The following is a 21,609-nucleotide window of genomic DNA, read 5'->3' as shown; positions in this document are numbered from 1 at the left end:
TATTTGTAACAACGAATTTAATTTTGAGAAAAAGTTTGCTCTAAGTAACGACAGGGTTTGTCCCAAATACCTTGTGAAATTGCTCTGCTGGATTGCATCATGGCAGTTTTGCAGTTGGTCGTGGGACACTTCCGATAAGCAACTAGTCACGAGACCAAAAGCATTGTGCATATGATGATGTTTTTTCTTCAAAATTTATGGAAGCCACAGAGTTGCAACTTCCTCGGGTTAGGCCAAAAAAAAAAGTCTCCAGTTTCTGGTATGCGCGCGCGTCGCCGTAGCCATGCGCGTCGGCAAAATGAAAAAGTTTTTTTTTCAATGAAAGATGATGTCTCAAAACCGCCAAACTCACTGGTTGGACTGGAATCCTGCTGCTGCACAATTTTAACGTGTTTTTAGATGGGGTTATGATCGAGAATAAGCTTTATGTGGCCTCTCTGGACTCCCATATATTTGCACTAAGTTTAGTCGGGCACCATTTGCAGTCATCAGCCGACATTTGAAGCAAAAAAAATCAGGTAAAAAAAAAGAAAAAAAAAGCCGCGTCGCCGCACCACTTTTTGGACAAGCTCCATACCAGAAACCGGAGACTTTTTTTTTGGCCTTAGTTGTGCATCCGAATTTGGCCAATTGTGTTGCTTCAATCGAAAAAAAAATATATGCACAAAAAGAAAATGATCCGTTGTACCTTGGGTTTTTGCTCATCAGGGTTTTCCTTCTCCCTGCCGAAACCTTGAAATATCTCCCCTTGTTTCTCTTAGTTCAAGGATTCAACTAAGAGTGGACAGTGGGGGAAATGAATCAAGGAGGACAAGGGCTAAATTAAATATAAACAATTAAACCGAGCTACGATCCAGTCATGGGGCATATCACATGTCAAGTTTGCAGCCAAAAAGTTATCAAAGATCGTCTCCAAATGGGGAAAAATTGTTTGTCAGCCAAGTATCTCGCATACCTTGTTTAACACTTAAATCAGCAGAATAAACAAAAGTACAAACCGTTACCAGAACTAGTTCAACTGCAAATGTCCGACTAACAAAATAAAAAAAAACAAGGAGAAGACGTATAATCTTATGTTCCATCTTGCATTTATATATTTTTATTTGAACTAAAATTTGACGCAGCTCTTTCTCCTGCCCCAGGCTCCTTCCCCTAAAAAGAGAATATATACATGTACAAAGAAAGGAACTAAAGACAATTTAAAAATAATGATCAAGAAACATTGCGCACTTTTTGAAACTTCAGATTTATTAATAATTTTACTATGATGGCCAAAATCAAAAGTTACGGACACCGTGGATTCGTCTTCAGGGGACACGTTTTTTACAGGTAGCCCTTAATATACATGTGTAAGTAATTATGAAAAAAAAAGGAAAGACCAATTTATTATGAATTATACGTTATTTGACTTCAAGTGAATATTCTCAAGTATCCTGTGAAATGTTACCGGCATCCATAACCACCATAAAATACTAACCGTCAAATCCATACATTGATCAAAATTACAGCACCTGTTGTGAAGGTCTGCCAATGAAAAACATATTCAGGATGAACAAAAACCGAGCGAAGTTAGATAACCGTTAAAATATCAAAGACAAATGTCCTACTTGAAAGACTATAGAAATAAAGTAGAGCAGTAAAGAAAGTAGAATAGTTTTACATTCGTCTGCGAGCGGTCTATAGGCCAAATTCAGATTGTTCTATTTGTTGTGGCTGTTGTTCGACTTCAAGTTTTCAGCAGATTGTTGAGAGCTAGTGTACTCGTATGTCACAGCTCAACGGAGAATCCTACGAAAGCCCATTAGCGCCACTGCAAGTATATATGTTGCGGATTATTTAATTCGTTATTACGGATTATTAATTCGTTATTACGGATTATTAATTCGTTTTTACGGATTATTTAATTCGTTATTACGGATTACTAATTCGTTATAACGGATTATTTAATTCGTTATTACGGATTATTAATTCGTTATTACGGATTATTAATTCGTTATTACGGATTATTTAATTCGTTATTACGGATTACTAATTCGTTATTACGGATTATTAATTCGTTATTACGGATTATTAATTCGTTATTACGGATTATTTAATTCGTTATTACGGATTACTAATTCGTTATAACGGATTATTTAATTCGTTATTACGGATTATTAATTCGTTATTACGGATTATTAATTCGTTATTACGGATTATTAATTCGTTATTACGGATTATTTAATTCGTTATTACGGATTACTAATTCGTTATAACGGATTATTTAATTCGTTATTACGGATTACTAATTCGTTATTACGGATTATTAATTCGTTATTACGAACTATTTAATTCGTTATTACGAATTACTCATACGTTCTGAGTCATTACTCGGCAAGTATGGCACAGGAGTGCAAACGTTGTATGCAAAGATAGCGCCGCCTAGCGGCGCTATATACACAGGCCCCTGGTCACGTGCTCTCCACGTGTGAGAACTTCAGACCTAATTCGTAATAACGAATTAATAATCCGTAATAACGAATTAATAATCCGTAATAACGGATTAAATAATCCGTAATAACGAATTAATAATCCGTAATAACGAATTAAATAATCCGTTATAACGAATTAATAATCCGTAATAACGAATTAATAATCCGTAATAACGAATTAATAATCCGTAATAACGAATTAGTAATCCGTAATAACGAATTAATAATCCATAATAACGAATTAATAATCCGTAATAACGAATTAATAATCCGTAATAACGAATTAAATAATCCGTTATAACGAATTAATAATCCGTAATAACGAATTACATAATCTGTAACATATATACTTGCAGTGGCGCTAATGGGCTTTCGTAGAATCCAACTCGAACCAGAAATGTCAAAGCTTCATGTGAAACACAACTGGTTAATCCTGGTCAACATCCTGGACATGGGCGTCGCGAGGGGGGGGGGGGGGGGGGGGGGGGGGGGGGGGGGGGGGAGGGGGGGGGGCCTGGAAAAGCAAAAAAAAAAAAGCAAAAAAAGAAAGAAAAAGAGGCGCGCAGTTATAATTGGTTCAAATTTAATTAGTGGGGGGGGGGGGCAAAATGTCCATAGCCCCCCTCTAAAGCTGATAAATCAAGAATATGTTGAGAAAAACAGGAATTTTTTGAGAAAAATGTTTTGCCCCCCTCTAGAAAACAATCCTGGCGACGCCCATGATCCTGGACACATAAAACCCCGTGCAATCATACACTTATGACCGTGTCTGCACTGTTCGAGTACGTGTTAAAAATGCTGGCTGACGCAAGGTTATGATGCAGAAAAGGTCGAGACCGACATTGTTCCGTCTTGTACGAAATATCCTTTATTTGGCATATGACGTCAGCAGGTAATGATTGATCATGACCACGGGACACTGTTTACCTATATTAACAGGTCACATGGTCGGGACGGTGCATTGTGAAGTCTATAAAATGCTGGCCCCTTGCTAAATTCGTGTCAGCTTCGAATCGACGCAGATAATAAGAGCACAAGAGGAGTTTCATTTCTATCCGCAAATCCGGCCAGGCAATTCGTCGTATATACAACATGAGCATCAAGTCGGTTGTGTTTCTTCTGCTGGTTGTGGTGGCAACGAGCTACGCTCAGACAAAGTGCTGCTGCCCTGATCAATTTGAAATGAATGAGGGTAAGTTCATGGAATGGGTTAATTGCATCATGCAGGGTGGGTCGGAAAGAAAGTGGTCTAGCCGTAGCTGGAGCATATGATTCATGATCGTGAGATTGTGGGTTCCGAGCCCTGCCGTGATGCGTGTTGTGCCCTTGAGTAAGGCCACTCCTCTCAACCCATAGGCGTTAAATCATGGGTACCGATATGCTAGGAAGGTAAAGGACTCGCTGTGGAGGAGGTGTGGCAATCCCCCCCCCCCCCCCCCCCCCCGCAGCGGGATTCGTGGACTCGAGTCTGGCCCAATCGCGCCATTAACATTTCGGGAAAAAGTAGTTGACTTAATTGTTCCTCGTATATGCAAGACAAAAATTTTGACAGCAAATTTAATGAATGTTTCAGCCTTTATTCAAATGATTAAAATCTCAGTTGCAATTGAATGCGTGCGTGCCTCTGCTAAATATAGCTTCTTATGACATTTATGAACAGCTACAAATATGGGTAACGGATATAGATCAGTTTTAGTAATTTTTCTTTCGAGCTAAGTGGAAGCTGCTTTTTTTCAGATACTATACGTCCTAAAGTGTTTCAAACTTGAATTCTGTGCTTGTTTTAAGAAAAGAAAAAATCATTCGGTCAATTTCTTGTAACTTACCATGTACATTGAACGTCAATTCTTTGCGATCTTTTAAGCCTTCATTTTATTGTCTCAATGTATTTATCGAGTTTCAATGTGTTGTGAGGTATGTATCAAGGCATGCTACAATTAAGCTCTCCATATCGTACCTTCATCTCATCAGGATTTTTTCTACAGGGTGAGCCAAAAAAGCGGAGCCCAATTGTCGAGACTATTGTTTTAGCGAAATTTTGAATGTGTCACTTTCAAAATCTAGGATATGAAGGCCCAATTCATAAGTATTCTTTTAGTACAGGAATCATTCAAACAACTTGTGTACTTCTCAAGTTACGAAATTTTAAACACAGTGGACAGAACTTTAAAACGGTGGTAGTATTTAAAATTCCGTAACTTGAAAAGTACGAGTGATTTGAATGATTCTTGTACTAAAAGATAGCTTATGATTCGGGCTTATATAATCCTAGATTTTGAAAAAAAACTACATATGCAGAACTTCACTAAACAATAGTCCCGACATTTGGGTTTCGTTTTTTTTTTTACTCACCCTGTATTATGTTGTGGTTATTTGCTGTGGAATAAATGTTACTAAAAATGGAAAGAAAAAAAAAGAAGGAAACTGAAGTTCACGAATGCTTGCATATTGTCGCTTGGATACACTCTGACATACATGATATTAAGCACTGAGTGGGTTTCAAGTTCATTCGTTTCACACTTGCTGTATCCGTGCAGGCGTAGAGGTTGGGATGAGTCAAGCTGGAAAGGGCTCGGCCGTATTTGAAAGTGTGCGCCTCGCCTTTGACTACACCAACAAGCGTATCGGCGAGATCGGCACAGTAATAATTGACGGGGAAGCCAGCCAAGTTCAAGTCATCCTCGACTACAACAAGGTAATTAAGGGTACGGAAAACCGTGCAAAGCATATCAAAATGTTTTCGACAGCGATTTTGGAGACTATAATTTTCTGTGCTAACAGGGACATGGCCACCTCTCTCTAGCTTATCGGCTTCATCCCTTGATTTCCTCGTCTTCTAATTTCATTCATGTCTGTATTTTTAGCAAAGAAGAGAGCCCAAAAGAGTTTGTCTAAGTTAAGGCCGAATAAAAAAAACAACATGTTTCTCGTCCAGGTTTTTGAAAAAAAAAGACGAAGAGGGGCTTTTTATTTATTTATTTATTTTCTTAAGATGGCCGCCATTTTAAAATTTCCTGCAACCGTTGGTGTTTCCACTGTTCATTGGTTGTATTAGTATACAATGAACAGTTTTAGATGCATTTACTTTAACCATGGACTTTTTCGGTGGTTTTTATTACTGCATTTTTCAAAAATAAAAAATAATAAAACAAATTTCAGGCGGCTTCCAAAAAGAAAGCGGGCGGGGATGAGAAACATGTTTTTTGTTTTACTTCGCCTTAAGGAATTTTCCATTTTGTTGACAGTAGTGCATGTCGGCATTTAGAGAGCAAAGCCTGCACGTCCCCGACACGTGCCTTTAGATTATGAAGACGGTTTATGTTTTGTTGCCATGCATTGAATTCATCTGGTCATAGCTTTATCAGTTGAAATGACATATTACATGTATGCCGATTTTAGCATGTCCAACTAGCCGTTGCTAATGATTTAGTGATACGCGATAACTCGCCGCCGCGAGAGGGCGCTGTCACGACCAACCAATAACTCCCACTTGTCAGTGTAACTTGTCAGTGGAAACTGCTAAAATCTTTCCCCCGAAAAAAATGGGGAAACTAGTGCGCATGCGCTACTTCTGCAGGTAATTACGGTCCATTTTCAGTCCTACACACACTTATTAAAAACAAAAGAGCTAACCAGTGAAGTTGCAAAGGTCTTGCTGCATCTTTTATTACATTGGAAGAAATTTTAGAGTTTGCTTCGAAGCTATGCTATATATATTTTTTTTAATTGCGCGCTGCATATATTAGGTAAAACAGGTGCGCGCGCATTACACAACCAATACGAATTTCCCTAGACGTTGTTCTGACAAGTTCGGCCGTGGGTGATATTGGGTTATCGCGTGAGTCAAACCAAAGTTCCAGAATTGATGCGGCGATGCGTTTTTTATAAGGGGGGGGGGGCTTTTTAGACACGCTTAATTCACAATTTGCTCAATTGACATCATCAGCTTAATTGACATCATTTGACGCTAGGGGACGCTAGCGCTGTTCCTTTTTGGTGACGGGGGCTCGCACCCCAACTCCCTTCGTTACTCTTGGTTCGTGGTTGGTTCATCTCCTAAATACTCCACGTGGGAGTTCATACAGAAGACCAGAAAAGCCAGGGCAAACCCCTTCTCATAGCGATAAGTATCACTGGGTTCTTTAACGGGACCTATGGCTTTACGCCTATAATGGTTATAAGTGCCTTGCTCAAGGGCATAGTGTCCACCCAGCGGGCTCAAACCCACGCCACTGTTGCCTCTGAAACACCAGAGCATGAGTCCGGTGCTCTTAACCGCTAGGCCATGACACTCCATGCAATTTCTGATTATAACACAAACATTTTCTTTTTAAACCATTGATGTGTATAAACAAATCTGTGTGCAAGCAATACTATTAAGTACCATTTGTAGTTTTCGACCAATGCTGTCACCACATTCCCGAAAATCCGTGCGTTTTTAATTTACATAATTTGCGAAATTGATTCTTTCCATCACAAAGGGCGTTGGATACAGCATTGATCTGAAGACCAAGCAATGCCAGAAGATGCCTGTACCCGGACCCATGCTACACTGTGTTCCTGGTAAGTACCACGTGATGTCTGTGTCACGTGTAAGTACCATGTGATGCATGCGGCATTAAAACGGATATTTATCACGGAAATGCGGAGTTTTTACTCCCGTCCGTACTTTCCGAAAGACGTCTTTCATTCTCAGAAAGACTTCTGTAATATCTTATCTCGGAGGTCATCTTTCCCTGATCTAGGAAAGTCGTCTCAGTTGGACACTTCCTGATAATTTATCAAGAAAAAGCGGAGTCGCGAATGGGCAAGTTAACCCTGCGCAGAGTGACCTGTTGCCCTTTTGGCCCCAGGTAACCGATTTTTTTGGAAAAAAAAACCCAAAAATTGAGGGCCAATGACGGTCACCTTCCATCTAATCCTCATTCGACCCTTGCCAAATAAGCTGATTCAATGAACTTTGCAGCCAGGGCTTCACCCAGGCTGTGTCAACAAACTTTCGACCAGGCCTCCTGCCAAGTCTCATTGAAACATCAACAAAGACCTGTAACTTGACACAGCCATCTTTCTTCATAACTGCATACAACTGCATACCACAGCCGCCAGTCAATTATCTTTCCAGCGCACTGTCTGGCAACTCTCTGGACACTGTCTGGCACGTGGCTTTTTGTTGTATTGCTATGAATAGGGTCTTGCGTAGTGCGGGAAAGTACCTGCTGCCCAGAGGGCAGCAGTTGACGAGTTGTAAAGTTTTTTTTGTAAACGCTGCGCAAGGTTAAGCTTCCGTAGATTCGAGCCAGATCAAATGAATATTTGCATTGATTCATCTCTGCAGTTGAAAGTGTCTAACTGTTAAACACATTATAAAATGGCTTTCTTGCAAGAGTTTACTAACATAAATTATTTATTGTAACGCGTCTAAACTTGAGTCGGATTCATCATGCAAACTACTGCAAAAAGCGTTTACAAGTTAAACACTAGGCCTGGACACTGCACACACTGTCAACAAACCTAGTGTCTTTATAGCGCCCTCATTGTTTTAGGCATCTTGGAATTGTTAAACGAAACTGCCTTCGTGGCGTTGCATGGCCATAATCTGTTAATCATATTGGTGCTCATATATTGTAAGTGCTGTTCTCGAAAACCCATTTGATCCGAATAACGTTTTTCTTCTTCGTCTATCTACAGACAATGCTACATACCAGGAAACTGTCTACCTGGGCGACCATAAGTTGACTGTTGACTCGTTCGGCATATCCTTCAAGACTGGCACAGCTTCGCTGTCTGTCTCCAAAACCGATTGCATTCCAAATAGCTTCAACGTGATTGGACAGTTTGGAGAAAGTAAGCACAACCCATTCTCTCAGAACACCGAAACGACGGGTACCATGTGGTGCAGATCGACTCCCATGAGACTTCAGTGAAAATTACGCTTACTTCCAAAATTTATTTAAAATACTCACAACTCTCCGAGGTATTTGAGACACCTATCAAATTAAAGCTTATTTCATCATCTTTCATTTTCTGTTATGGGTGGCCATCCGATGACTTTTGGGAGAAGATTCCATCCAAACATTATCACCCCTAAAAGGAGTCCTGTGGCCCATTGCCATTTTGAAAAAAAAAAAAGTTTCATGCACTCCATTGCAAAATAGAGCAATTTTCGGGCCCAATTTCATCAAAATTTCACAAAAATACGAGCTCGCAGTCCTTTGCACGGCTTCAGCGCCCCTTTTTATAACAAACCTTCAAGTTCATGGTCCACAAAATGCTCTAATAATACAACAATTTAGAGCATACAAATCGTGATTTGGTCTGCGTAGGCAATTCTGGGCCTTCAGGTCTGCCCCCTACTTCTAAATTAAACACATTGTAATCCAATCGGGGAAGATATGGATAGATATATTAAGTGTCCTTCTTCATTTAAGTTTAGAAATAATATTTCATACATTTGGGAGATTCGCAATATAGCTCAACTATTAAGGATTTGCATCCACGTGACAGTATCACGTGAACGGTGCAATAGCCGCCATTTTGGACTTTTCCCGTTTAGTTTATCAGGCCTTCAGACATAAATACTATTGGTTATATTTTTGTATAGCTGCTCTCCTTGCCGTGACTGGGTTTTACAACTACAGCCAGGGAATCAAGAACCCGTCCAAATACTTCACGGTGCCTGACTACTGCCCGAAGGTAAGGCGAATATAACATTGCTCATCACAAATAGACCCCTTAATTGCACGGTGCGCCCTTATCCCACCGCCCTGCAAACAAGGCGCTGGGATACTCGGATGAGCTTCACATAATCTTGTGAATTATGGCCTATGTATAAAGCATCTGGCTGCAGCTGTTCAAGACCATGCACAGTTAGACAATGTGGGCAAATACAGGTACAAACTGGTGTACGGGCATTGCAATTCACTTTGGGGACTTCGACCAGTGAACAAATGAGCCTCCACATGTTGCAAGAACTGTTTTGTGGACTCGCACAGGTCGTGACACAGTGTTTTCCACTTTCGAAAAAAAAAACAGTGTTAGAGGCATGTTTGGTTAAGGGTTATTTATAGCAAATTGAAGTAAATTAATTATTGAGGGAAAGTAAGGTCAAAAATTCACTTTCAAAAACTCTTTGCAGCACGTGTCAATGTTTTTAAACTTGTTATTTCGTAACTACACGAGAACAAAGCAATGTCCACTTAAGTATGTAACGCAAAATATCTCTGTACTCAACTGTATCACGAGCGCAATAAAGACCTGTCCTCAGATGTGACGTCAGATGCAAATGGTCTTTGATACATGTTTTAGTCATCAGGAATAAATTGTAACAAGTCCCCTATCAGGCCCAAAAAAAAAGTCTCCGGTTTCTGGTATGCGCGCGCGTCGCCGTAGCCATGCGCGTCGGCAAAATGAAAAAGTTTTTTTTTCAATCAAAGATGATGTCTCAAAACCGCCAAACTCACTGGTTTGACTGGAATCCTGCTGCTGCACAATTTTAACGTGTTTTTAGATGGGGTTATGATCGACATTAAGCTTTATGTGGCCTCTCCGGACTCCCATACATTTGCACTAAGTTTAGTCGGGCACCATTTGCAGTCATCAGCCAACATTTGAAGCAAAAAAGAAAGTCGCCGCACCACTTTTTGGGCAAGCTCCATACCAGAAACCGGAGACTTTTTTTTGGCCTTATCTTCAAGTAAATTTTTGAGACATTTTGGTGATAAAAAGAGAGAGGCAAGTCTGTATTAACCCTGTCTTTCGACTTGAATCCTGTAAGGCATTTGTGTTTACATCTATAATTATAGTTGGCGGTATAATAACAGGCTTTCGTACGATGCCTTAACATGCCACATACATCCACAAGTGTAAACATTGCGCGGATTAAAACACGTGAAAACTGGATATTACATGTATTACGTGTTGAGAAATGTGTTCAAACTTTAAACACAGTTTTTTCAGGGTACTTGCACCATTATAGCTTCACGAGGTTAGCTGACTTGATAGCTTTACTGCAGAATAGCGGTACAAGAACGGATGGCTGTTAATGCACCGTTTTTAAAATTTTCCTTTTTCTAAATTCGCAGTCGTTTACCGAGGAACCAGTTTTTGGCAACCGACCATCTTACAAGCTGTTCTCGTAAAATTACTACTTGTCTGCACATTCATCCCGACGGGTGACGGTAGAACAAATCGCAGGATTTAGCAGAACTATACACTGTGTTTTATAGGTTAATACTAACGTTCAAAGTGCAAAAACATGTTTGTTTTATTCTCAGAGCTTTTGTCTATTCCCCCATAGAGCTATATTAATTTAATATAGCTCTATGATTCCCCTGTATTTCAGCTATAGACCTACACTCTTAAAGGTCCGGGGTAAGATTCGACCCAAATATGGGTCAAATTTGACCGTGTCAAAATGGCACATATCCGAGCCACCTTTCTTGGCCATTTGACCCGAAAAAAAAAACGCGCCAGAAGAGAATCAGGTCAAATCTGATCCGGATTTCGGGTCAAATTTGACCTAACACTTTTCCGTGTCAAAATGACACTTCTCCGAGTCACCTTTCTTGGCCATTTGACCCGAAAAAAGGCGCTAGAAGAGTATCAAGTCAAATCTGATCCGGATTCCTGGTCAAATTTGACCTAATACTTTTCTGTGTCAAAATGACACTTCTTCGACTCCGAGTCACCTTTCTTGGCCATTTGACCCGAAAAAGCGCCATTATAGTATCAGATCAAATCTGAGCCGGATTTGTCGAATCTGGCCTGAACTTTGTGGGTTGATCCCTGTAAACGCATTGTGCGTATGTGCAGTAAGAAATATATGCCGTTGTAGTGTGAAATTTGGACTGTTTGAAGTATGGGCACATCGGTTGTATTGCGCATGCCTAAGTGAAGCTTATTAGGACAGTAATAGGTCACGTGTGAGGGTTAGAATCCATGTAAGATATAAAAGTCCAGATTTCATTATGACACCGGCTACTTTTGGGTTCATCTCAAGCGGTATTGGGTACCGAAGTGAATACATCACGCCCACGCAAACACTGGCAAAAAAGAAGGTGGCGGGCACGCGCGTGTGTATTGTAGGGCGATACGATTGTCCAGTATAGGTGAATAACACTGCATGCCATGTTTACCTATGTACACGTACGTGAGTGGCTTCACGGGCACATGCATTTGAGCAACCATTGTAGGCGGTCGACTGAGCAACCTTACTGCAAGGCGTTACCATTGTCCAGTAGAGGTGAATATCTTCGCCTTTTTTGCAGCTTTTTCGAGAACCACTCGCCCAAACAACTTCAAACTTGGCACAAACTTTGACGTGAGTGTGCGTTCAACCTGTGACCATTGAATCGCGTGCGTTGTTTGCACGAGCAGTTCTCAAAAACTCTACAAGTATGCAACCAATACCAGCGGCAAAGCAATTTGCACTTCCCGAACATGCACATTTTAGACGGGCACTGCACCAGTGTGTGTAAAAAAGACATTAACGCGTGATTCAGCCCGTGGACCAACACGCGCGCGTACTCCATTTGTTTGCGCTACACTTCCCGGTTCAAAATGACGTCACACTTCGATACCCTGTAGAGTTATTTAGAAGCCAGTGTCAATGCCTAACAGAAATACCCTGAATTTTGATCCGATATCGTAAATTGTTTGTTCAAAAAGCACAGTCGTATTTGTAGCACGCCTGAGACGAGAAGCTGTCCCAATGAAACACAGTGCAGCCGGAGTTACAGTATTGCTAGTATATTGTTTGGCATTTCATTTGTAGTTGTTATACTTGGTTTGAACGAGTCTGAAGATTTAATTACGCAAGCATTTTACTTAGCATACACACATTTTTTTGTATCATGTTAGTAGTATAGGAGGCGTCGATGGGACCCCTATTTGTGGTGCTACTCGGAGGGTGGGTGCAGGTGGTGCGGGTGGTGCGGGTGGTGCGGGTGGTGCGGGTGGTGCGGGTGGTGCGGGTGGTGCGGGTTGGTGGAAGTGGTGCGGGTACCGTGGTAGCGACGAAGTCGCAAGCAGGGCTTCATATACCGAGCCACGTTAGTGGCGACGGTGAGCTCACGCTAGTGAACCCGAACGGAGTGGGCAGTAGCGCAAGCCTGGAGACTTGTCTCGAGGGTTGCGTGCGAGCGACGAAGTCGCAGGCAGGGCCTCATATACCGAGCCACGTTAGTGGCGATGGTGAGCTCGCGCTAGTGAACCGAACGGAGTGGGGATAAGTTTCAAATCTGATTGGTTAATTCAAATAGTACGCTTAATGCCGATTGGTTAATTTAAATTATACAGTCGATGGTGATTGGAAGATAAATGTATATGTTTCTAAATATAGACACGTCTGAGTGTGTTAAGTAGAAGACGTTTGGGTACATGACGTGACAGGTAGACTCGGGCGAGTCAAAGACAGCAACAGAAGACGTCGTAGATGTGACGTCACAAACAAGTTCGGACAAGCCCGGAGGGAACAATGGGAATAACCCGTAATGAATAGAGATGCTTCGGACAAGTTAAAACCCGCAACGTAATATAATGGATTGTTGTGGATACGAGAGGACTGCGTATAAAAGTCGGAGCGTTTGTTTTTTGATGGTCATTCGTCTGCCTGCCACTGAAGACATCGAATTCTCTGCAAGATAACGCAATTTTCTGCACGCAAAATCAAACAAATTTGCCCTCTAAAAGAGATGGATCCAGGACCAATCGTACCTCCATCTTCGCCATCCATTGGTTTAGAAAATGGGCCGTTTGAGTGTGTGAAAAAGTTAACTCACACCCAGGTGAAAAGAGGCTGGCGCGAAGCTTACAGCGCAAGTGAGAAGAGACCGTATTATTACAACGTTTTCACCCGAGAGAGCCTGTGGGCCATACCTACCGTCCAACCAGCTCAACAGGAGGAGAGTCAGGCGGACTCCGGGCCTGCACCGGACTTGCTGGCAGCTGCCATGGCAGAGCTGTCCGGCAAACCACCCATGAAACTCGCCGAACCCCCGTTCATCAAGGGAAAACCCGGCAAGAAGAGAAAGTTCAGCCCGGACCCCGAGCAGGAAGAGAACGACAGGAACGCCGTTAGATTCCACATTGGAGGTGAGCGTTATGTTTATGTCAAGCGCTTCAAGGGTCACGTGTACGTTAACCTACGAGAATACTACTTCAACGAAGACAAAACTAAACTACTGCCAGGAAAAAAGGGGCTGAACCTCACGGCAGAGGAATGGATGAATTTGTCCGATCGGAGCAAGGCTATCAACGAAGCCATAGACATGGTCTAAATCATCACAGTATCTCAACGCTTACTCTTTCCGTTTCTTTTTTCTTAATTTCACTACAGAGTCTACGAATCAGGACATTGTCGATCGACGGGCACGGGCAAGAAGACTCACCAAGCGAATCTTGACTAAGCTCATCACGGACGAGATACTTCGGCTAGTCTACCGTGCGCAAGAACAACTTGGCTGTGAAGGATGCGAGGAGGACTGGACAAGTCAATGGGACCACGCATGCCTCTTCTTCGGCGTGAATCCTGAGAACCGCATCGATGATTTCATGGACGAGCACTTCGATGAAGCAATCCAGTCACTAGACACGGGCAGGGTTCTACCTATGTTTCACGCAGTAGCTGCCCTTTTGGGCGCTAGTTCATTCAGCGGCGAAGGGGTGGACTTGAACGCCGAGATAAACCCGATCATTGCAGACATTTTGACCGAATGGAAGGCTGATCAATCAGATATTGGCACTTCGTTCTATACGATGCTTTTCGATAACACCACTGAACTTGTTCAGTACACAATCAATCTCGTCGAGTAACATTTGAAATAAGCAAGAAAGGAGCACCGTTGTTATAGTCTACTCCTGAACTAATGTAGTTACTTATTTTCAAAAGCTAAAAGTTAATACTGGTTATTAATGGTGGTGGGTAAAGTTCCAAGTTTGAATGAAACAAAAAATGAATAAATAAAATGATTGATGTAGGGCAAACAAAATCAGAAAGTGTGTGGTGTATTCATTTGACGATGTCGGGGTGAATTTACTTATTTAAATTAATAAATACAAGTTAGACTTTTAATAAATTGTGTTTTTACATTACTTTTAAAGTGGTGGGTGGATGGGTTAAAGCAAAGTAAAATAAATAATTGTTGTATACATATAGTTATACGGTCTAGATCGTGTTTTAACAGATGGGAAGACTTTCCCACGGGCAGTGCGGGTACTTACTTAACTCAAAGACCGGCTGTATGAGAAATGACGGTAATGATCCTATTCACCGGGAACTTCCTTAGAGGGATTATCCGCTTCTTCATGCCCAAGTGTATTGTTACCATTAACGAAAAGAACAAGTCGATTCACGTCAGTCGAGTGACAGCGCCACCGTGATCATGTTTCAATAGATGGGAAGACATTCACACGGGCAGTGCGGGTACTTCATTACTCAAAGTCCGGCTGTATGAGGAATAATGGTAATGAACCTATTCACCGGGAACTTCGTTAGAGGGATTATCCGCCTGTTCATCCCCAGGTGTTTTGTTACCATAACGAAAAGAACAAGTCGATTCACGTCAGTCGAGTGACAGCGCCAACGGGTCCATTATGAAAACGTTTTTAATAGTGTTCATTCGTTTTGAACGTACGCAGGACGGGCATTTACGTCTCACCCAATGAAAAGCTTTGCTTGCCACGCTCCACCCACAGTTACCGCCCACCATGACGCGAACTTGGTGTTTTGTAATATAAATCTCCCACTATTTGGGAGATCTAAATTAGGACAACAGTCGATGGTTAATGTGGGGGGGGGGGGAGGGGGGGGCAGGGGGGCACTTTGCCCCCGGCAGACTTTTTTGAAAATTATTTTTTTTTTCAGCAAATATTTCAATAAATGGTTAGATAGTTCTGAGAGTACCCATTCCGATGCGCTGTGAAAATGAGCATATACATTGTGTAATTTGCAGTATGCATAATAATGGTCAGTTTCGAAGAGCGCCCCCATTTGGAAATGAGTTTTTCGGCAGCTTGGAAAGTATATGGTCCGTCGACGCAATTTTTAGACAAAACATTATCCCGTTTTCCAGAACAAAAAGTGATGAAGTTAGTAGGTGACTCTTCCTTTATTGTTGACCTGTTTCAGGTGATACAGAAGCGTCAGAACGGCTTAGTGAATTTCAACCGTAGCTGGGCTGAGTACCGAGATGGCTTCGGTGATATGACGGGAGAGTTCTGGCTTGGGAACGAGATAGTCCGCCAGCTCACATCGGAAGGCACTTGGGAACTTCAGATGTTCGTAAAAGAAGCCAAATACACGATTAAAATAAAGTTTGGAACGTTCAAGATCGCAGGTGACAACTTCACACTACATGTGAATCCACTGAAACCATGGCAACATCATTCTTCAACAGGTATATCATCTGATCTACTTGTCAAAATAAGTGTGTTTCTTTCATTATAATCCCTCAAAAGTGTTTTAACTTTTACTTTTGTTTCAATACTTGTTGTAGTAATAGCCTTCTGAAACAATTTAAAAAAAAAATCAAAAGCAGTCTTGTCCAAACACCGAACACCAAAGTCGTCCTCTGTTTACATTACGTCACTGAAGGGAACTCAAGTACTTGAAATGACGAAATACCATGTTTATACAATGCATTACAACGCACGAAGTGCACGAAGCCTCAATAAGCAGGTCCACAATACCCTTTCCAAATGCATCACCAAGCGTTGGATGCGTGTTCTTGTTATTACCTTTATTCTTTATCCCTTCAATCATTGTGTACACAAGGACTTAGTGTGATCAGCAATTCAAATTAATGTCATTGAAACCATTGCACGTATGATTGACATAACGTAACATATTTGTTTTACGAGTCTATATACTTGATTATTCACCGAGTAAAAAGTCACGATGTACGTTTTACTGGTCTTTGATGAACACCTGTGAAATTTGCCAGAAAATAGCCACTTTGAGTTTACGATTCCTCTACACCTCGACTTCGCCCAAAATAAGATGGAGTTTACTTCATAAATGCACGTTGTGTTATATTGGATTGGTATCAGTCATAATCAACACTGGTTACCTTGGTTGTCGAATGTTTGCAGTTAATTTCAGCTTGAAGTCGTGGATTCGCATCTATTCGGGGAAGCTTGTGAAGTTTTTGTCTTACTTGCTCAATGGAGCAGCACACTGCTTTTCGATAAATGTCAACGCGTACTATTATTTCTTGTGTGTTTGCTAGGTAACTCTCTCCCTGACGTTTCCTCAGGCCAGCAGTTCTCAACTTACGATCGCGACAATGACGCCGATGGCAACGCCAATTGTGCCGCTCAGCTGAAGGGAGGCTGGTGGTTCAAGACTTGTACTGGAGGAGTCGGGAATGTGGATCTCGTGCCGACTAACCTGAATGGGGAGTATTCCTATCCAGTCAACTACACGGGGCAAGATTACCGCGGTGTGAGGTGGGCTGGTGCGCTTGAGTTTGGTAACCAAATAATATCTTGCCACCTCGCGATTCGTATGACTTAAGTTTCTTGGCCTGACCGTGAGGGCTTTTCGGTTTGGTAAGAATAAAAAGAGCTGTTTGTAAGACTAAAAGAAAATAAAGTGAACTTGTCGAATTATTAATCAAGACTTGGTATTACACGAAAATATATTTGAACAAGATGAACTGACGAAGAAACCAGTAAACTGAGAATCTAGAGTTTAAGCCGTCAGTGTTATTATACAATTACTTTGTATTGGCTGTCAATTGTAATTGTCACCTGTAAAGCGCTTACAAACCTCAGGTTTACAGCACTGTATATAAGCACTACATTTTACCTCCATCAAAGAGGTTATGTTGTCATCAGCGTTGGTTAGTTTGTTGTTTGATTTGTTTGTTTGTTGGTTGGTCGGTTGGTCTGAGAACAGGATAACTCAAAATGTTACTGACGGTGTCATATGAAAATCCGACTCCTATGAAAATCCGGACCCCTTTCTCCCCTTAATTGGTTAAGCCCTCGCACGTGACAGGTCACTCTCCCATTATGAGCCTAAAAATAGCATATTATCGTACCCTCGCACGCGCAATACTACCAATGAGTCCACATTTGATGGAGTCGTATAGTCACGCTACAACGGATTTTTATGAATTTGTTTTTAGGAGTAGTCGTTGGTGCAAGTACAAATCGATTAGATTTTGGAAGTGATCCATATCTGTGTCTGGTAGAAGATTTGGTTTAAATGATTCTGCACCATTTTGTATTTAAACTCTGTGTACAACTGACCAGCTTCGTGGGCGTGCACTGACCTTGTGACCTTGTATCCCTTCAGCTAATTTAACCACACAGGTCAATGGAGTAGACCATTTTAACAATGGGGGAGTGGAGAGGTAGACCGACACTAGCATATACATGTAGACTACAAAATGGTTGAGTTTAGGATCAATTTTGTTTTATTGAATAGCTAACTATATAAAGCGGTCAACATTGCTATTTTTTTTGATAAAATCAGAATATGAGCAATCAATTGACATTTTCAATGTGAAATAAAATATTGAAGTCCAATGGATATGCCAGTATTTCTTTCAGGTGTACTGACAATATGGCGGGGAATTGTTCAGCCTTGGCGGAGCTTTGCGCTCTCTGAGTGCTTTCAAGTTGTTATTATTACCCGTGATAACAAAATCGAGAATTTCATGTTTTTATTCGAGTAAAAAGTATCTGGTCAGATTGACAAGGAATCCGGATTCTATAGGGTGTCTCAAAGAAAAGGATGCCAATTTATAAATGATTCTTAATTTCGGAAAGCGACATCTACAAGAACAAAACTGCTAGAACGCCCTCTATCGAATAGTATTAATTTTATGTCATTGTCATGGATGACTGAGCAAACATGGTTTTTACGGAAGAGATCAAAATATGCACTTTAACAAGTTAGTACACAATGGAAAAATGGTGATATGGACAATGATTTACTGTCAAATTTGACATTTCCGGGTCCAAATGACACTTCTCTGACTTACCTTCTGGGTCATTTTGACCAGAAAACCTTGCCGAAAGTGGCATTTTGACCCCCCAAAAAGAGTCCATTTTGACCCTGGAAGTGTCAATCTTAAAAATAGAAACCGGATTCCTTGTTTAAGCCGACACGGGCCTTTTTAGAGTGTATGATATTGCTTTTAATATCAATCTTTATTTAAAGCATCGTTTTATGTTAACTTGTTTAAATGTTTGACTTGTACGGCTTTCGTGGGAGCTGTTCTTGATGAAAATCATCACAAGCATCTCCGGTCACAGCCAAAAACCGAACATTTTGCCACCACTGGGGCACAGTGACCACAATACAGTGCAGTGGCAACCAGTGACGACTGTCTCCTAAGGTGCAAGATGATATTAACATTGCAATGATGTTGACGGGTTCGACCAATTCGAGATTCGGCACTTCGAGAGTTTGGCCAATGGATTGTTCATCATTACTGGATGGAGGTACGGAGTGTACAAGAAGTACATTCCAAGTGTGACGCTATGTGTGCAATACTACACAAGTAAATATGTCTTCATTTTCCCGCTGTGATGTGACATTGCATTGCAGAGACAAACCGTGGATGACAGCAGAGTTCAAATCCCTGATAAGAAGGCAACAAAATCTGTTCAGAAGAGGTAACGTTCAATGGAAGACAGTCAGAAATAAAATCATCCGGCTAATCTCCAAGTCAGAGCAGAACTATTACCATCATCGAGTTCAGAAGGTCAAAGCTTCGAACCCCGCAACTTGGTATCGGGAAAAATTCGGACAATGACAAGAGGGTCTAATTCCATTCCCTCAATAATTCTATCACCATGAATAGATCCAGCGAGTTCTATAAAACAAGTGGCTGATCGAGCATAAATAACCACTTCACATCAGTCGCAGAGGACATCCCTGTTTTGGACATGAATACTTACCAGTATACTTACCTGCACAGGAACCTTGTCCAGTTCTACAAGAATGGGATGTCTTCAACCAACTACGGCGTATCAACTGCAGAAAAGCAGTTGGTCCTGATGGCATTCCAGCGCTATTTACTTGCAGCCTTTATTTCAGCTCCCTATATCTCACCTATAGAGGGCAGCATACGGGTTACCTGCGTGGTGACACTTTCGACAGTACATGCTTACGTTTATACCATTGCGAACTGTGAATAATTGGTTTAACTTGACTGACTCACTGACGTATGACGGACTCAGCCGAGGACCCTAATGCTGGATAGGGAAGAGTGGAGGGAGGCTAGCAAGTCCCGAGATGGTGTAGGATAGGCTGCGCCCTCGCATCGCATCTAGCCATTTCAGAACCAATGGGGCTTAAAAGTCAACACTGCATGGCGGCGCCATTCCCGATGCCTCCAATCGGATTTTCGTGTAGAAGTTACAAAAATTGCAATTATTTTGGATTCATCGACTATTTAAGAAAATCACCTTCCGAAATGCCTTCATGAAATCTGGGCCTATATATCGAATCGATTTATGTAGTGACGCATCCATGTCTTGTGTGCTTGGAAATGAGGAGGGAGACAAAGGAACATAATCTCAATAAACAGAACGGTGGCGCTTTTATATCTTTATGTTAAAAAGTAGTCGAGACCGGATAGTCCGAGACCGAGACCTGAAGTTGCGAGACCGAGACCGCAGATAATAAATAACACTAATCTCTTATAAAAATAAGACAGTAATTACAGCTGAACAGTCTGTCCTTGAGATGACGATGTTGATGGGGATGTGAAGGAAGTGATTGAAAGCTAGCAATCACTAGTTGTATCTGCTTAATTGTGTCATGTGCGCTTCATGTTTGCTTCATACCATGAATTACAACATGACAACCGAATTTGTTTATTGTCACAATTAATTTAAAAAAATGGAAACAACCTAATTTATAGAAGGGGAAACCTAATTTGATGAACTCCATATATTGTTGCCACTTTTTTTAAATACAGTTTAACTACTATAAAGTGTAAATCTGATGAACTCTAACTTAGGAGTACGACATTTTGTACTAGTTTTTTGTAATGCTGAAACTTGACAAAAGTAAAAAGTTAAAGGTGGATGTTTCATCTATTATAGGAACTCGGACCCTAAACTCCACAGCCACCCCCTTGGTTTCAGCAATGACTAGTCTAACGACTAGATACTTAAATGCAACTTGATTCCAAAATAATTTGGAGCAAGAAAATATTGATCTATTTTTAAAAATTTCAGTCATGGAATATAGACTTGTACATGTAGACCCAAAAATTGAGAGATGGTAGCCAGATATGGATTGGTCTGCCCCCCCCCCCATCCCTCTTTGTGATTCTCCTTCCAACCCTGCATGTTTGTGTGGCCCCGACATGTTTGTTTCTTAATCGCTATATGCCGTTTACGGCCAACACAATAAGCGATTAAAATATTGGCAATGTCGTCCTTGTAAATCACTAAAATATTTAAGTAAATCGCCCGGCAAAGTAGCCGATGCAGGCGATACGCTGGCACGGTACAAAACACAGAGAGGCGTGGGCACTGAGCCATGAATCCTAAAAGTACATCTCGCCCACCCCATTCAGTTTGTGACAGCGCCCTTCTATTGTGTCAGCCATAATTCTCAAAAAGGCTAATGATGATGATGACGGCGGGAAGATTAACAGATTAAAGTTAAACACAAATTAAGTGGCAATACATTTCAGCCTTAGCCAGGCCTTCAGAGGTAAATGACAGAGAGTTAATGGAACAAAAGTCTTCTCGACTCATGCAAACGCAATTGACATTTAGGAAGGAGACGAGGCAGGCAATTAGACTCTATTTTTGTGTGACCATGGCAGTAGCTCAATTTGTGTTTATAACAGATGAAAAGATGAATACATGGCGAGTCAAAAAGAAAGTGACCGTATGATAAAAAAAATGACACACCCCATTTTGTAAAAAAAATATAACTGTGATAAAGAACATGTTATTGAGTAGTAGCCGTGAAAATGTCACGTAATTTGCATACTCTATTCCCAAGTCGTGTCTATTTTAATAAAGAGATCACAAAATTCAGCTGTCCACCACTAATACCAATTTAACGGTCTACGAATTGATGAATATCCATTAAAAAATATAATGAAAAGAAAAATGTTTTTCCCGCCACCACGAATAAAGGAAAAATTGAAAAGGAAAATGA

General features: G+C 41.2%; 3 protein-coding genes across 3 annotated transcripts; all 3 read left to right on the top strand.

The window, feature by feature from the left end:
• The first annotated feature begins 3,431 nt into the window (after nucleotides 1-3,431).
• On the top strand, nucleotides 3,432-10,860 carry LOC119730870 (development-specific protein LVN1.2-like). Its single transcript, XM_038203933.1, has 6 exons — nucleotides 3,432-3,663; nucleotides 5,009-5,166; nucleotides 6,953-7,034; nucleotides 8,160-8,315; nucleotides 9,073-9,164; nucleotides 10,553-10,860. The coding sequence occupies exons 1-6, from the start codon at nucleotides 3,564-3,566 to the stop codon at nucleotides 10,607-10,609; spliced, it is 645 nt and encodes a 214-aa protein (XP_038059861.1). The 5' UTR covers nucleotides 3,432-3,563; the 3' UTR covers nucleotides 10,610-10,860.
• A 1,772-nt stretch (nucleotides 10,861-12,632) lies between these two features.
• LOC119729968 lies at nucleotides 12,633-14,489 on the top strand. The gene is made up of 2 exons (XM_038202759.1): nucleotides 12,633-13,562; nucleotides 13,807-14,489. The coding sequence occupies exons 1-2, from the start codon at nucleotides 13,163-13,165 to the stop codon at nucleotides 14,280-14,282; spliced, it is 876 nt and encodes a 291-aa protein (XP_038058687.1). The 5' UTR covers nucleotides 12,633-13,162; the 3' UTR covers nucleotides 14,283-14,489.
• A 228-nt stretch (nucleotides 14,490-14,717) lies between these two features.
• LOC119730051 (ficolin-3-like) lies at nucleotides 14,718-17,362 on the top strand. Its single transcript, XM_038202839.1, has 3 exons — nucleotides 14,718-14,822; nucleotides 15,598-15,865; nucleotides 16,697-17,362. The coding sequence occupies exons 1-3, from the start codon at nucleotides 14,718-14,720 to the stop codon at nucleotides 16,981-16,983; spliced, it is 660 nt and encodes a 219-aa protein (XP_038058767.1). The 3' UTR covers nucleotides 16,984-17,362.
• The last annotated feature ends 4,247 nt before the right edge of the window (nucleotides 17,363-21,609 follow it).

Source organism: Patiria miniata, unplaced genomic scaffold (assembly GCF_015706575.1).
Source record: "Patiria miniata isolate m_02_andy unplaced genomic scaffold, ASM1570657v1 HiC_scaffold_22, whole genome shotgun sequence".
NCBI lineage: Eukaryota > Metazoa > Echinodermata > Asteroidea > Valvatida > Asterinidae > Patiria > Patiria miniata.
The sequence above is the reverse complement of the archived record's forward strand: the minus strand, read 5'-3'. Positions and strand labels throughout refer to the sequence as shown.

Coding starts and splice junctions, on each gene's coding strand:
- LOC119730870 (XM_038203933.1), top strand. CDS start 3,564: ATGAGCATCAAGTCGGTTGTGTTTCTTCTGCTGGTTGTGGTGGCAACG. Junction 5,167..6,952: donor TCATCCTCGACTACAACAAG/GTAATTAAGGGT, acceptor TCCATCACAAAG/GGCGTTGGATACAGCATTGA. Junction 7,035..8,159: donor CATGCTACACTGTGTTCCTG/GTAAGTACCACG, acceptor GTCTATCTACAG/ACAATGCTACATACCAGGAA.
- LOC119729968 (XM_038202759.1), top strand. CDS start 13,163: ATGGATCCAGGACCAATCGTACCTCCATCTTCGCCATCCATTGGTTTA. Junction 13,563..13,806: donor CGTTAGATTCCACATTGGAG/GTGAGCGTTATG, acceptor ATTTCACTACAG/AGTCTACGAATCAGGACATT.
- LOC119730051 (XM_038202839.1), top strand. CDS start 14,718: ATGACGGTAATGATCCTATTCACCGGGAACTTCCTTAGAGGGATTATC. Junction 14,823..15,597: donor AAAAGAACAAGTCGATTCAC/GTCAGTCGAGTG, acceptor GACCTGTTTCAG/GTGATACAGAAGCGTCAGAA. Junction 15,866..16,696: donor GCAACATCATTCTTCAACAG/GTATATCATCTG, acceptor TGTGTTTGCTAG/GTAACTCTCTCCCTGACGTT.